Here is a 17474-nt window from a genome sequence, read left to right on the forward strand (position 1 = left end):
ATTTTAATGCAAGACATAACCAATCATTGCTATTTATTCCCCACCTTATCTAGGAAGGTCACTGGTTTCACAGAGACAAAAATATCATTCATATTTGAACCTCATAAAAATCCTAATTTTGAAACTTAGCAAGAGCCTTTCGAGGACGACATTCTATTCCATCCATTGCAAATTATCCGCAAAGTATCATGAGATTGCGTTACAATAGGCTCTCATATCCAGCTATTTTTTAGTACTTGAGTATGTTTCTGCCATGCAGTCTATGCTGTGATGATGACATTTTTAACAGCATGCTTCTTCATTCTTCAGGATGACTGGCATGGCAAACACCTGGTTTCTTTCTGCTCATCCAATGATATATATCATTTCAGGAAGCATGATTTTCACAATAGTAAATCAACTTATTTCATTTTAGATTGAAATGGATTGCTAAAAAGAATTACTTTCAAGGAGCTGGAGGTTCAGTTCCACATTGCATTGTGACTCAGATACTGCCAGTGGCCACCTGCCTCCTTCAGAAGTTGAGAGTTTACTGTTAGCAACTGAGAATTCCCTGTCACAATTTTGGGAAGGAGTTTGTCCTAAAGAGAAAATTCACCCTTAGTAACACACTTATAATGGTGTGCACATGCACTTACTGAGATCTTACTGAGATCTGGCTTTTGTAATACAAAATACAAGAAAATACAAATTTGAGTATGAATCTAATAAAAGAAAAAAATGTATGTGAATCATAATCTTTAGATTTAAAAAAAAAAATAGTACGAACATAAGATCACATACAGTCTAAAAAAAAAATCGGTCACATTAATGACAAGACAAAAACAAGTAAGGGATTAACACAATTACTCCTGAAAACACAATATGCAATAGACCTAGATGAAAAATAACAGTTGGAATTTTCCATAAAGGATGCTTTTCAGTATAACTACAGCCAAATGTCTGCTTCTCATTTGGTCTTAATTTCCCTGTTCAGAGTCATTATATAAACCGTGCCTGTTAAACTAACCAGTTCTCCTAAGGCTGGCTGTTTCATTTTTATAAGATCAACAAGATTTTAAGTATACTTGGGAGCTGCTCTCAGGAGTTAATTACAGGGGGAGAAAATGGAACCATGCAGGAGTATGGCTTTCAGACTCTGACACAAAGATGTATTCACTTATGATCAAAAAACCCCAAAACCAAAACAGTTGAAGATTTGATGTCCCTGGACTTCATATATGTATATATGAAAACTAGAAATGCAGATACCTCATTTGTTCAGTCAGGCAGTCTGTTGTCTTTCATGAGATACCTACAAATAATGAACATCTGGCAAGATGGGAATTCAGTGAGCTCAGCCTATTCCTTAACTTCACAGGTGGTACAGCAGTAGCACACAGACAGATGACTAGGTCAAGGAATAGGACTAGTTGCTACTTTTTCACAGAATGAAATAACAGAAAAATGACAAAATTTTCACAGAATTATACTACCCCTCTCAAAGCCATTTCAGTTGTGCTGGTAGGAAGCTTGGAGTGCTGGTGTTTAGACTTCCCCATTCACTGGCATCAGACCAGCAGCTCTCCTCTTCATTCACTGCCCTTAAGAATTTATAATTGTTACGATTTTAACATTTTGTATGTGACTGTCACAAGCACAGAGCCTTGACCCAGCACTGAAAGTGGCTACATAGACTGTGAGATCTGTGGTGTTAACTCTGCCTGGCTTCAGACCACAGTTCACGTTGGGATGTCAGATGTCTCCTCCTCATCCCACATGATATGATGGCCCAAGCTGCTTCACCCATCTGTTAGATTTTGTCTTTTAAAGAAACTGTTGGAGAGGGTGAGGACCAATGAATGTTTGCAGTAGACTTAACAGGCCTCAAGTATTACAAAAATACAGTTGAAGAAGAAAGAAGTTAGGCCAAATCTAAGTGCTTTTAAAACCACACCCTTGAAAGAAAAGAATACATATCTCTGCATGCAAAATAGAAAGAGCATTTAACAATCCCATCAAAAATTACAACTTTGCTTATTCCAGGAAGAAAAGGCAGAATGGCAAAGCTCTCAAACTATATTCCAAATGATAAAGCCAAATCCCCTGTGAGATACTGAAATCCTGTCTTGCCAGTAAAGCACTAATGGGAAGCGGTTCTTTTCCATGCAGATAACTTTAATAGCTGACTGTGCAAGGAGTATTAAAACACCTAGGAATTAAATGCTGAACTTTTTAGAAATTACACAAAGAAATGGAGAACCACTGAAGCAGAGCTTTCCAAGAGACCGCACCAGCAAATTCTCTTTGCTCTGTGTGCTTCAGGTAAGCAAAACAATTCCAGTAGTGCTAGAAGCACCACACTTAACCCATAGGTTGGTGGTATTTTCTATGCTGCCTTCCAGAAAGCAACAACTTCGCCTGAACTTTGGTAAGATTGGAATGGAAATCATACCTTAGTGATGTAGGAGACTGGAAGTCTTTTGATATGTGTATGTGGTGGGAGGAGTAAGGTTGAAGACTGGTACTTTTAAAGTCCATAAATCATTTCATTGTTGCTCTCTTCAACATATTTCTACTAAGGGAAAACAAGCCATTCCTGTCTGCTTTCTAGCCTCTGACCAAGTACACGTTTGTGTGTGCTTTTGTAATCAATTTACCCATGAAAGTTCAGATCAGACACAACATCTGCTTTGCAGCAAAATTTTCCTTTCCAAAAGAAAAATTAAATTAGACTATTATGAATCATTCAACAGTATTGATATTACAATCTGAGCTGAAATAACGTCATAAAACTACCAGACAGTAAATGCAATGCTAATAAGTGTAGGTCATCTAACTTTAACAATTTTTTAAAATTATTTTCATGAATGTTTGGCATTGTCAATTTTTCTGACATCTCACCTGAATTTGCACTGAGCCATCCCTTTCTTTCTAGCCCAGTAAGTATATTTTCCATTTCACATTGCACTCCTAGACTGTATCAAATGGCTAGAAAGAGAAAACTTCCTCTGCCTAAAGAGGAGACCTCACACTGCATAGTCTTCACTTAGCACAGTCCAAAGAGAGAGAGAAGTGTTTTAGATGAAGAAGGTATTTCCCACCAGAGGATCCCCCCGAAACAAGGATTTACTGAATCTGTCCCCTACATCAGACAACGTACAACACTCACACATGTGAGGCGATGAACAGTTTTCAAAACCCAATGGTTGATGGGCTCACTCACCGTAATGGTTATCACTTAGTATCTGGACAATATATTTTGAAAATTCATTTGATGTGTGCTGCACTGGACACTAGATGTCCGTGTAGTGAGTCAGCGAATGATAGGTGAAGTTCAAAAGATTTATCCAAATACAGCCACTAAGCATTAAGAATTGCAGTTATTGGTCTGAATTATTTCAGATTAGAACTAGTTCATACAGAAATGCAACATCAGAGCAAGGAGGTCTTAAGTCTGCCAGAGCACATGGGCCTGTTGAGACCAGTTATGTCCATTCCCAAACCCTCCTACCTTGTTTGAACTGAGAAAGAGAAGTGCACCAAAATAGAGTTTTTTCTTTCCTTAGTTCTGTAAAAAGCTGATTCTCTGGGTGTAGTTTTACCAGCTTTGCTTTTCATAGCAGGGCTTCAAATAATACTGTCTTGCCTGCATAGGCAGCCTCTGTTTCATAAAATAATGGCAGCAAAAACCCAAAAGGCTCTCAAGTCCAAAAATAAAAAAAATCTTGGTAACATCCCCTTCCTTTCCAAAAGAATCATTTGCTTGATGAACAAATCCTAAGCTTTTTTTTTTAAAAAAAAATATTAAAAAATCAAATGGTAGATTTTGATCTCCTCTGATTTTAAAACTACTCAGAAGTACACAGGGGAGCAGGAGGTCTTTCCCTCATCACGGGAGCTCTTGTAGCAAGCGGCAGAACCATGACTGGTGATGGATGCTTGAAAATGAGTAACACTCCCCAGCAGCAGCTCTAAATCTTGTTATGCTGAGGAACGTGAGGTGACTAGAAAGAGGGCAGAATTTATGGCCAGAGGGACTTTGCAACGCAGGTGCAAACAAAATGTATTGCAAACAGCAGCATGAGGTTCATTAGCAATGGTAGTAATGGCTGGGCCTCTCCCATAGCATGCCACGGAGCACATGCTGCATGAAGCAATGCTAACAGGAAAAGTATCAGCACACTGAACTTCTCATAAATGCACTCCACTCTGATCCAGGCACACAGGAAAGAAAATAATCTCTGACTGTATTCCAAGGCTGGGAAAGATCTAGAGAACATCTGCCAAGATACATTTAGCTCAAAGCTAAGGGTTTAGTGGAGCAGACAGTATCAACTTCTAGCAATATGCAGGATTCAACATTCATATTTGCATGAATATACAAATATGTATTTGCATTTGGAAAAAACCAGCTGTTGCATTTTGATTTTTGTATTTTTAACCTGCTTGTAAATAGATACATCTAGTTTTCATGCATTTCATTTCTTGCATTTATTTTAAGTGCAAGCGTTTAAGTGAGGCACAAATTAAAAGGGGGAGAGAGCTCATAAGAATATATGTCACTTGAAGCTTGTTTTACTGAAAGTTAGCAGGACCTAAGCTCTGATGTGCTTGTTTCCTTTTGACATTGAAAACACACCAGCACTTCCACTGCTAAGTGCCATAATGAACTGGCCTTCTGTTTATTTTTTAAATTATTTTTATCATGCACACTAGATGGTGCTCAAGTTAAAAAATGAGTGCCAACTTCAATAAACTTTTCATGAGATTAGGAAAATACGTTCTTCCTTTGCAGTACTTATAACAAGAAATCAGGAAAACCTGCCTATTTAACTGAGTCTGTTCCTGACTGCTGATCATCATGCATTTTACTAAAATTGTATTTAACTGGCTTTGTTCATAATCACTACTGATTTTTAGTTGCATATTTATGAAATTTTTGCAGTCACTTATAGCATCCTGCATTATTGAGAGCTGAATGAATTACATGAATATAAGTACACAGCTACAAAAAACATGGAAATACATTTCAGCAGCCATCAGAAATTCAATATCTGTGCTCATGATGGTACTGGCTTGTGGAAACATTTGAAAATAGCATTATTTCTTTCTCAGTGATCATATTGGATTAACCTATTAGTTTATGGAAAAGTTATCATGTTACTTGACATTTCAAACAGATAAACTGTACTGAGTATGTCACTGACCTTTATCTTAGCCGCAGCCTGAGTTTTGAGCAAATCAGGCTCTTTCCAAGCAGAGGAGAGAGAAAGGACCAAGCAGTTCAGAGTCTGACACTGTTTAACAGGTGTCCAGTCCTGGCTGAAGACTGATAGACCCCCCTGAATTGGCAGTAATTGAACACTGAAGACTGATAGACCCTCCTGAATTGGCAGTGATTGAGCACAAGTGCTCGCAATCAGACTCAGATGAGAACACAAAATTGGTGAGGAGCAGACACTGACAGCAATGCTGGATTGCTCACAGGCAGAGATACATGCAGATGTCGAATTAGTCAGAAATATATAGATGCTTGAATCTGGCTGATGACATTCAATTGATTAATTTGAGATCTTTTCTACTTTTTCAATACCTTAATAACTCCTCATGGAAAGTTATATATTTCTGCAAGGTTAATAATTCCTTAGGTAAACCCAGAGGCTTACTTGGGCTGCGGACAGATGTCCTTTTCCAGACCTAGGTGTGCAGCTGAAGATGCTGCTGACCTGAGCTATTTGTCTTCCATGGCCATCAGAGGTTCTTCTCTACTCCCCTCCCTCCTTGTTAGCGGATTCACATGAATTGTCTTTCTCTCATTTCAGAGAATACCACACAGGTAAGCCTAGTTTTCAGGCTAACTTTGAAGCAGAAAACAGCAGAGTCCGTGCTATTCTCTCTGCTGAGAGAGGGCAGAACCCCCCAGCAGAGGATTAGTAGCAAGTAGCTGTTCCAGGGTGACATCTTCAGTCAGCATGACGGTTTGCAAAGTGAACACCACCACCACCACAGCCTTAGCCCAGTCCAGCTACCAGCTCCAGATTTGGAAAAAAAATGATGAGAAATTGAAAATCAATGGTCTAGGGAAAAGGAGGTAGGAAGCAAATCTGAATTGAATTTTACAGCACTTCACAAATCTCTCTAAATATTTGCACAAAACCTGAAAGTGATCTTGATTCTTTTTATCCAACACCTGCTGCTCTGTCACAGTTCAGCATTAAAAAACAAACGACTCCAATCTGCTGGAAATAACAAAAGGCAAGAGAGTGTCAAGTGCTGTTTGCACAAAGAGAACTGTGCAATAAAGAAGTTCATAAAATCATGAGCAAAGTTCACCTTTATCCTCTACAAATAACGTTTCAACTTCCCTGTGTGTGTATAATGAAAAAAGCAATGTTTCATCACATACAACCATGCTGTACCTTTCAGCGTATTATCCTATCTTTTTTTTGCCATGAAGTGAAAAGCATTTAAAAAGCTGTGAACAGAAACCACCATGGATTTAAATGTGGGGAGACATTAGGAGCTAGTAACCCTCACTCACCCCTTGATTCAGAGAAGAATACATCTTTTTCTTTCTCATATCAGTTAACAGCACACCTCTTCTGTAGAAACTAGTGACATCCTCTTCTGTGTCCGTTGCTAAAACGACCCTGTACCTACTACCAGCTCTTGAATGTCTTTTGTTTTTCAATATCACAGACATTGCCACAAAACTATAAAACTAAGAAAATTTTTTTAATAATTAGAGGAGGATATCAGCCCTTATCTAAAGAGCTTACAGCTTAGCCTTCAATCCTACTTCAGGATTCCTTGTTGCTTTCAAGAGGATTTGCACAGATGCAGGAGTTCGACCAGAAGGGCATTTCTCGAAGCATCACGCGACTTTACAGAGATTAATTCTACAGTTCTTACGGTGAGCATGGGATTCTTTCAGGACATCCCCAGACAGGATAAACTGATCTGCTCAGGAAATAATTTATCTGTCTATGCAACTCCACAGCCTTATATGCTGCCACCAGATTTGAACATCCAGAGAACTGAATGGTTAAATGGGAGGTTTTGGATAGTCTGTCTGACTGTCTCCCAGGCACAAGAGAAAACTAATTGCAGAGTAAAGCCCCCTCTTTCATTGAGGATTTTACCCATAAGAAAGCAGAGGGTCAGAGTACGCTGTTGTAGACAGCACTTTGCTGGGTTGTCAGGCTGAGTGACTTCGGTGATGTGCACCAATGAGTTTACACACTGGTTTTAGAACAGTATACACAGATTGGCCCAGATAGGCAGAAGGCTGAAATCAAATCAGCAAAATGAAAAGAGCTAGTGAATCAGATTTTCTCAAATTAACTGCTATTTAAAAATAATAAGCAACTGCAATTGATTCTCATTAGTGCATCAAGGGAAGATGGAGAAAATCCAGAGCTAGGCAGTTACTTCATTTATATTCTTCTACTGAAATCTTTCAAATTTAATCCACACAAGCAATAAACAGAAGAAAGCTGCTCAGCATTCAAGTAGCAGGTCTAATTACAGGCTGGCAAGGCATGTGTAATAGGTACAGTCAAGCCAGATCCTAGAGCAGAACTCCTCTAAGCCTTAAGGAAGGGTAAAAAAGCCAAACATGTTGAGATTGCAAGTCTGCAGCAAGCCCCAGTATTTGGAAGGGACAGTACAAAACCACTGTCTCCAAATACCTGAGAAACTGAGCAGGTTTAAAACATTAATCTGCACTTGAATTCTGACAATTTGGCCAATACGCTATCTAGGCTTATTGAGCTAGAAGCCCATATCAAATGTCCAATGCCCTCACCTCGATAGGTAAAAAATTGTGATTTTTTTTTTTTTTTGAAGGCTATGTCATATTTCAATGATGATTTGAGCATACTAGATGAATCTTTACCAGTAAAGGAAAGACCAATGGAAAGGAAGATGAAAAGGAAAGAGTAATGGAATAAAAATGGCCTTAAACTGGAAATGAAGGAGGAGTGAGGGAGCAAACACTTCCATATGCTTATTGCATCTTAACTATAATCTTCCTTGACGTCATTCTGAAAAGTTTGTTAAAATTCATAGAGATTAGTATTCAAGGAAGCAAAGTAAACATAACATGGCTAGGATTAGGGTGCCTGAGCATTGGTGAAGCAACTTAGAAGGGGAGTGGATCCAAATATGCTATTAAGTGAGAGGGCTGGCAGCATGTTCCAGTTATGCAGCAGCGGAATAGGAGCATCTCCAGAGGGCTCAGCCTCTCTGAGCCATTTATTACACTCCAAACTGCAGCAGTGCCACAGAACCTGCTTTAGCCACAGAACCAGACACTATTGTGCTATGGGTGATAGCAGCACCAGCCAGCCAGGCTGTCGCCATACTTACAATTTTAGAATAAGTATTATCAGAGTGGTTTGTAGTGCCCAGTACACAGTCTGCACAAAGGGACAGTCAGCCGTGATCCAACCTTTCCTTCTCCTAGGCATTCAGCAGCAACTGAGCCAAACCCACACACACTAGGAAGGGGAGCAGCTTTGAGCTCTCTTTACTTCTGAACACATATAAGAAGCAGGAGAGCAAACAGAGACCATAAAAAAGGAGAAAATATTTAACCATGCCTTAACTGTGCATGTACAAATTGCGGGATGGAGTCTAGTCCACTTGAAAAGGCCAATAAATATTGCACTTACTGTTACTAATAGGGAAAATAAACAATGGGGCAAGATTAACAAACAGCTAGGATAGAGTCAGGCTCCTGCAAGCACACTGTGCAACACAACTACCTTATGGATTATGGAATAAACACATATCCTAAGGATCAAAGGCATTCAGTGTAATTTTTCTTAAATTCACTGTCTGCAGGGAGATTAAAATTCTAATGGTAATCTAGACTGAAGGAAAGAAAACAAACATGGAGCCATTCATCAATATTATAGTCTCTCAACTTCTATTATCTCTGCCCCAATAACTTACCTTATTGAAAAGTTAAAGTATGAATAGTTCCGTTTTCCAGTATGTGACTACTGGGCAGAGAAAACCACATAAATGGAGGAGTTTGATAAATACAACAAAAGCAAGTGCAGTGTCCAGGGAACTGGAATGGAAAGGACTGCTGGAAAGAATGACCCTTCAGTCATGGACAGTTGCACCCATGTAACAAAAGAAAATCATGTTAAAGGTTGTACACTCTTTACTTACTTCTTAGCTTCACAGAAATCCTTGTGAAATTCCTTTTTTTTTTTTTTTTTTTTGCTATTATTATATAGAATGTTCTTTTATGTGCCTAAGAAGAAATCAGGGAAAGAGCCACTTTTAGCCCAGAGGTGATATGAACTGTTTCCTCCACATTAATGAAACTATTGATTCAGATTACTGAGGAGCAAATCTCCAAAGTAATAACATAGCTAGCAAGAAAGGAAAAAAACCTCCTACAAACAAATTATTAGGGAGTCATCATACTCCTCCAGGCTCACTCGGGCTTAACTTTGGAGAGGAAATTCTGCAGCCTTGAATCATTAACTTAGTAGGAAGAGAATCAGGATCGAAATCTGGCTCTAATCCTTTTCCTCCCATTCTATTGCCCAAAGCAGTACAGACTAAGATTTATTTCTTGCAGGAGATTTTGTTCCTTACAAGACTCTATTAAGCCACTTAAAAACAAATGTCCTCATCACATAGCGCTTAAAGAACATCCCAGCTACACAAAGAGGACTTTGATTTGAGTGTGTAGCTCAAAAATTATTGGCCACAGACAGTGCTTTGGCCTGGCATCTAGGTTTTATCATCATTTAAATAGGTAATAAAGAGGTTTAATTTCCATAATTTTTCTCTCTACTTAGCTTATAAGAATTACACATTTAATGTATAGACAAATATTTGAAGAACCTTTGGTCTTGCCACAGTGGTAACAAGTGGCTGTAATATAACAGGGTCCTAAAGCCCATGTAGGGTTTTGTTAAGTTGAAATGGTAACAGTCACTCGTCTGCCAGTTCCCTATTATATAAAACAGCCAAAGTGCATCTGACTTCATGGAAAAGTGTCATGGTGTCAAACCAGGCTCACAGAAAATGCATTCTGCATTTACAGTGTATAATGAAGGTTCTGCATATGCCAAGGGCCAAAACAGAATTCAGCCCCTAGTAAAATGCCCTTTCCGATCATTTCTGCTTTAAAGTAGACAGCACAGCTTTTTTTTATTTATTATTTATTTAATCTTTTTCTTTTTTTTTTTCTTTTTTTCTGACTGCTAGTGCATGGGACAAGAAAAACACTCTAAGTATATGTCCTTTCATTGCTGAGGCTTTGTATGTGTGATCAATACCTTTACAGTGAACTAAAGAATTACGAGATTAAAGTGGTCCCTCAACTACATATTTCAACTAGACAAGGGAAAGGCTTTATCGTCGTACTTTGGAAGTGATGAGTATCTTGGACATCCTCCTTTTTGACTGAGATTCCTTGTAAGCCTGGTTAAAGAGATGCCCATGTCCTTGGTTCCCCCAGCAAAGGACTGCTTCCAGAGATTATCCCTTCCTTGCTACCAATGCAACTCACCCAGAAGGACTAGTAAATGTAACTCATCTTGCCAAGGAAATCCAAACACCACAGAACTTGAGTTTTGCTACTTGGAATCTGCACAGGTCTCTTCAGGGGAGAGGGAAAAAAAAAAAAAAAAAAAAAGAGCGAGCTAATCCATTCTAATGCACACACTTGAAACAAAAGCTAGTGTGTGGAGCAAGCAGCATGGATCCCCATAAATCCTGCCTTCCCCAAGACAGATGGGTGAATTAGGAAGTGGAAACAGTTGCTTTGGACAAACCTGTGAAGTAGCAGCCCTTACTTCTGTTCAGAAGCCCTTTGTACGATTCTCCTTCTCTGAAAAAAAAAAAAATTCAATTTCTTTGGGGAAGTTACTTCAGATGTTAGTAAGGAAGAGGATTCAGATTATGTCCCATATTCACATAGAAGCCACCAGTTCCAGGTGCTACCAAATTAACAACATGCAAAGTTTTTGACACTAATAACGACCTGCAAAGTTTAGATGGGCTAATGCCTGGAGACTGCAACGCACTGTAACTTCTAGTATTTTTTTGTGGACTATGAGTTGTTTTGCCTAGATTTCAGTTCAGTCCTAAGAAGTTTTCTAGTATTCCAATGCAATGACTAATACCTCATCTCTCTCTCACTTTTGAGCCTTCTTTCCTCATCCCCATTTCATCTACTTGTGCCTTTAACTCTAGTGCAGTTTAAACAGCTCATCAGTTTTCAGTCTCTTGATTATTCAATAGCCTACTGTAAAACAGGATGACAGTGTCAATACAGAAATTCAGTTTCCTGCAAAAAGGGCCAAGAGTCACAAAGTTTGTACACAAAGACACTTTAATGCAAATCAAATAGTACTATGTTTCATTCTAAGGTGCTCCACATCCTCACACACTCAACATTGAGCTTCCCAGTTTTACCATTCCCTTGAGAAAATCACTTTCAGTCTAAACAACAGAATTTTTAAAAGACAGCTCTTTAACGCTTCTATTTTTTATTTAATCAATACTGTATTTCAATACCAACTGTTAAATCTTCATGAGCAACAGGAGCATATTCTGCAAATTTGTTGATCACTATATAGTACAACCTCAAAACTCTTATCCAAAACCCATGTATTCCAAAATTAGGTTTCCTCCCTCAACATGCAACATTTGAATAAAAAAGTCCTGACTTACTCCAAAAAATTCCACTGTGCAGTTATATAAACTCAGATCTCTTGACACCCACTCTGGCTTATGAAGACACAGGTTTATATAAAGGACCTTCAACAGAAAATGAAAAATGAATATTATTTTGCTGAAATTTCCAGAGGATTCTAACACTTCCATTACCATAGCAGTACACAAAGACACCGTGTCCACGATATTGTACTTTGCAATATAATATTTCTGAAGGACTATAATTGTTCTCTGCAAGAGGCTGTAGAATGTTATGCTGTGACTATATCAGAAACTACTACACAGCCATTCCATTTTATTTAAGCCTTCATAATTAGGAAAGTACCTACGTTGAAATTATATTTATTAAAAAAAAAGTATCTTCTTTTAGACTAATAAAAAGTGCATGTTCTGTAAGTCCAGATTTCATTTCACCGTTTCTACTGCTTGTTTGTTTTTCATTTCAAGCTTCAATAATCAGTTTTTCATAACATGCTGCAAGGTTTGGACTGCAGAAATGAAGGCTATATTTGCCCTTAATCAAAACACTGGTTTAAAAGATGTTGTTTTCATATCACCAACACATTTCAAGCAGTCTCAAGTATTTCAAAAGCTCACTTTTCCATCCTGCAGAACCAGAACTTCCATCACTAAATAGGGGCCTTTAAAAATAATCTGAAAACAATATACAAAGTATTTCAAGAGAGCAGAATAGCTGTATAGTTGAAATCAGCAACATAGACATTTGAAAGGTTAAAACAGTCTTCCTAATTTTTATACGAGACCTCTGGACGCAAAAAGATCATGCATTTTGCATGGTTTTCGAGTCCCATATTTGTAAGAAGAGAGGCAGATTTTCAGATAGATTTCTTATTTAGCTAACAGGAAAATAAATCATATTGTGAATGCAGTGCTGATGCTGCCTAGATTCTCTTGCGTACATCCATGCTAAGTACCAAACTTCTTGTCCTTGCTTCTGAGGTTTATGTTTATACTCAGTGTCATTGTTGATGACTGGTATATGTTAGCTAGTTTTAAAATAACTACCTTGGGAAGCTTGATAAAAACACTACTGAGCTCTGATTTGCTGTGGATATACTGTTACAGTTTACACAGAATCTTTACTCATAGCCAGTAGAAAAATCTTTAACTCAACAGAAAGCATGGAGCTGTATGATACTGTGGTAAGGAGTGTCACAATTTCTACAAAAATTTAAATCTTTATGCCCGAACCCAGCAGGAACATGTCTTCAGCTAATCTTCCATCCATACTTTCCGTTGAAATTCACAGGTAAATCCCGTATCCATCTCTGGAGAACATCTTGCAGGAAAGGTAAGATAGAGAGAGAGCAGGTAAAGACAAAGGTGCGATACATGGCGTGCAGTTTCTCTGTGCACTGTGTGCATTTTAGAGGAGGGAAAAGTCTCTGTGCAGCTGCATGCAAAACAACTTAATGATGGAGCAGAGGTTACTCCAGCAAACAGTCTCCTCCGTGCCTTACCCACCCCAAGGCTAGCTATTCCAACCTGTGAAATGGCTCTGCCAGGCAGGGGCACAGCATTATTTCCAGTGTATCCAGATGAAGCACCTCCGCTTGAAGCTGCAATGATCCTTCCTTACCTTAGCTGTCTGACGCAAAAGGTAACGGTATCAGGCAGCTGGCTGCGTAACAGGGAGTCTTGTTACCAATCTCTCTCTCTCCTCAGATGGAAAGAAGAAAAAATGACTTCACATCAGACTATTACAGATACTAATACTTTTGTCAAAAGCAGAAACACACAGACATTTTACAAAATACTGGCTAGACACCGTAACACACTGACTTAAAAGAAGTAATTTGAGTACAAGCTTAATAAGGCAGGGTAAAAAAGTCCATCACCTTGCAGCTAATGACACTTTGTAAATGAGTCTGCTGTGTGTGGTTTCACTGATGCCTGAGGGAAACAAAGCTCTTTCTGTTCATGTTTTTCACACGTTCAGTCAAACAGATTGCTGAATAATCATGTTTTCTTTATTTTAATGGGTGAGGAAGCTATTATACAGAAGGTGTTTCCATATGTCGTAGTTAATAAAGGCAGTTCTTACTAATAAGAATAGGTTGTCTCCGCTCAGTTATCTGATGAAAAGCCCTCCTGTTGCAAGGAAAAGAACAGATCCTGTGGCTAGAAGAGACTCCTAGGGCTGCACACTTCAGCAGCTACTGGAAGGAACTGTAAGCAGATGAATCCCAGGTCTTCCCCAATTGAGTTCAAATCAGTGACATTCACTAGGGTGCTCAGGGTACTAGGAGCATGTCATGTCATAATCCTTCCTTCGTATTCACCCTTTTCTTGCTGGTGTAGGACAGCGGACAAGACCTGGATCCATCACTCCATAAAATCATCAGCAAGTCCCTTCAGGAGGTCAAGGTGCTTTCTTTTTTGAAGAAGCATCTGGGTCACTGTCTCAGGAGCAGAAAATCCTACATGAAAAGTATGGCTAGTTATAGGCTGAGATCACAGATGCTCTTTCAGGCTGAAATCATGAATCACATGAGGGGAGAATAATTTGGGGGGAATCACCCAGAGGTATTAGGCACTACTTACATCTTTGTCTTTCTAACCACAGAGCTGAGTGCACGTTGACAACTGGATGAAAACCTCACATCTATACTATACTGTTAGAGCTATCGAGTAAAGAGATTAAAAAAAAAAAAAAAGTCTTGAAACTCAGCTTATTATGATGTGTTCAGTGTCTGTCTACCTCTTCAAAAGCCATACAGAAACCAAACCTATTAAAGGATACAACTTGCCTCAGATAATCAACATATCCCAACTAGGTTTACACAGCAGTGCTACAAACTGGTTGCCTCTTGATTTCAAAGTAGGGCAGAGATTGTTCACCTGTAAGTACCTGAGTAGAAAAAAAAAAGACCTGCCTCTGTTGCCATTCCCACTTTCAGGGGGACTGACAGTTTCCTACAAGTAGTTTCAAAAGGCACATCATCTCTCCATGGTTAAGTTTCCACCTGTAGCCTTACAATTATGAACTTCAAAGCATTCTGCAAGACATATTTTTATCCAGACGTATCAAAATGTAGAGATTATTTTGTGGAGAGACATTTCTAATAGGAAATACTCTATTTCTTCATGTTTTCCTGGGAATGGTGTTCTGCTGGTTTTCACTATTCAGAATAGGCTTCAAGAAATGCAAAAAATACCCAAAGAAATAGGTGGATGCTTGCAAAAATGGGATCAGTTCCTACATATGCAACTAGTCCAGCTGGATGTTCACTGCCACACATAATACTTTCCAGGATTTTAACCAAAGTTAATATGGCCAGAATTCTGAAAATTCTCCTCTATGGGCACTTACTAACTCAGTCTGAGTTTCAGAACTGCTAAACAAATCCTTGTCCTCATTCCAGGGTCTGGATGATCAGCAGTTCAGAAAATCAAATCCAAAGCGACTCAAGTCAATACTGAAAAATATGAACACCCAAAGTTTTCAGCTGTTTTTGAAAATACAAGCCCCTCAATGCTAAATCCCACTTTAAAGACACTGCAATAGTTTTGAAAGCTGCATATTTTTGTATCAAGCCACTAGAAGGCATACACAAATGTGGTGGGTGGACTTTGCATCCATACTCCTTCAGTGTGGTCAGTGCAAACAGTCCCTCCCTGACCAGCCAATGCTGATGACTGGGAATGGAGGGAATAGCAGGACAATCCGGGATAGGCCTGCACAGTGAACCAGAAGTAGCCCTTGCAGAGACGAGGGAAAACAAGGGCTGCTGTTGGATCCTGCCCAGAACACAGAACCCAGCCACAATCTGTCCGTACGGTGTTTCTGTCTTGAGGATGTGGAAGGTCCTGTTGTATCTGCATTCACAATTAAACATGATTCTGACATGATTATGGTGCTGATGCTGTTATATCTTCAGTGCATGATGGTTCCTGGCTCTGTTCGTGCCTGCCTATTGTTCATGAGACACTTTGTCTTTGCAATGATCGGAGAACAAGGTGTTCTGGAAGCTCTTTTCAGCTGTGATCTGGTGAACTTCTTACGGATTTTTCTGTAAGGAGGGAAGGAGGAAAGGAGGGAAAGAAGAGAGAGACAACAGAAGAGATAAATCTCAGTCTTTAACAGAAGACTGCTCAAGAGCCAATAACAAACATAACAAATACTCTTACCAGAGCAGGAAGGCTAGTTCATGGAAAAGAGACTTGCAGTCAACAGGAGTGAGCCCTGTCCATCAACTGATGATTCACAGTTGTCTCCAACTAGTAACTGATAATTGCTCAGTGAAAAGTGAGTTGGTGTTAGACAATATTTGGACAGTAACATTTCATTAGACGAAATCTTGGGCCAGAACGCTCAAATGGTGAGTCCTCACATGTGATATCAATATAGGAATGAAGGACCACAGAAGAATGAACCTCATTAGCACCCAAGTGAATGTGTTACCTCTGTAAAAGTGATGGACTGGGAGCAACTGTTGTTCTTTGCACTGTAATAATTCTGCAGATAAGACAAGACCTGAATCTCTGGGCTTTTTGTTCTAGTGCCTTTCAGGTGCAGTAAATTCCACTTTAATTTTAGACTTTTAGATGATAAATCAAATGAATTAACTACAGGCAGCCATGTTGTTTGTATTGTAATCTTACACATTCCAGGATAGTTAATTCTGAAGCAAAAAGCTTTGTTATGTTCCAACTGCTCTGCCTCTCTACTATTATAAATCAATAACCACAATGCTGAGTGTATCCAGGATACAGTATCAGAAAACACAGAACTGACACACACAGAGTATGTCAAGAACCATATTCATTGGCTGAGTCTTGAATATTAGATGTTACTGGAAAATGTCCTATTTTCTGAATTCACCTAAGTGGAGAATCCCAGCTTTTGTTTAGGTAGTTTTATAAATTAGAGATTTTGAGCTTATGGAAATGAATTAAAGTAAACTAGGGCCTCTAAACACTAAATGAAACCAGGCTTTCTCACTCAAACTTTCCAAGTTGAAAATATGACCTGACTACAAACTAAAGGGTGATGATGTGCCTACCTGCATCAAGGCTTTGAGATGGTAACTCAAGATGTGATTTGTCCCTTTCATCTTAATGGGCTTTTAACTCTGAAACTGAAAAATGGTGGCACGTGACATTGAAAATACAGGATCAGCTTAAAATAAATTCTATTGAATACTAAAATACTAATTTGCATATTAAATTTCAAACACATATTTAGTTACTGGCTGAATACTCCCCAGGAATGTAAGCTTCCAGTCGAGTAACTGGACCACAGAACAGAACATAATCAAAGACAAAACAAAAAGTCAAAAATCAATTGAACATACTGTGCTCTTACAGGTTAAAGGGAGTCTGAAAAATACTTCTATTTGGTTAATATATTTAAAAGGTGCAGAGAAGTATTCACTTTAGCTGCCTGAAAGAAGGATGTCATCAGCATGTCATGGCCTGGAATACCAAATTTGGATTTAGCATCATTCAGTAACAAGGACAACAGAAGAAAAGGAAAGGAATTGCCAGAAAGTTAAGTTTAGGCTTTTCACACAATCCCACAGAGACAGAAACTTACTGTTTGAGTACTTACTTTACACGGTCATCTTAAATTAAGCCTAAGAAGATATTAAACTGATTGACAAGATATTGCATACCTTCCAGAATGGTAAGATCATAGAAATGTAACCTGAGGCTGACAGAAACACATATTTTTAAAATAACGAGACAGCTAGGTTTTATAAATTCATGTGAATAGACTATAGCGGTTACCTACACTGATTATTAATGGGGATCATTCC

General features: G+C 38.7%; 1 protein-coding gene across 2 annotated transcripts in view; it reads right to left on the bottom strand.

Annotated features, from left to right (window-relative positions):
• Positions 1 to 11332: 11332 nt before the first annotated feature.
• MTA3 (metastasis associated 1 family member 3) overlaps positions 11333 to 17474 on the bottom strand; it is a 137555-nt gene continuing 131413 nt past the window's right edge. The window contains exon 19 of one of the 2 annotated variants that reach the window (XM_075749147.1): positions 11333 to 15725. In XM_075749147.1, coding sequence (XP_075605262.1) covers positions 15590 to 15725 — 136 coding nt within the window. In that variant the 3' untranslated portion in view covers positions 11333 to 15589. The remainder of the gene's footprint in view (positions 15726 to 17474) is intronic. The other variant, XM_075749149.1, reaches the window with a different exon arrangement.

This window comes from Balearica regulorum, chromosome 3 (assembly GCF_011004875.1).
Source record: "Balearica regulorum gibbericeps isolate bBalReg1 chromosome 3, bBalReg1.pri, whole genome shotgun sequence".
Lineage (NCBI taxonomy): Eukaryota > Metazoa > Chordata > Aves > Gruiformes > Gruidae > Balearica > Balearica regulorum.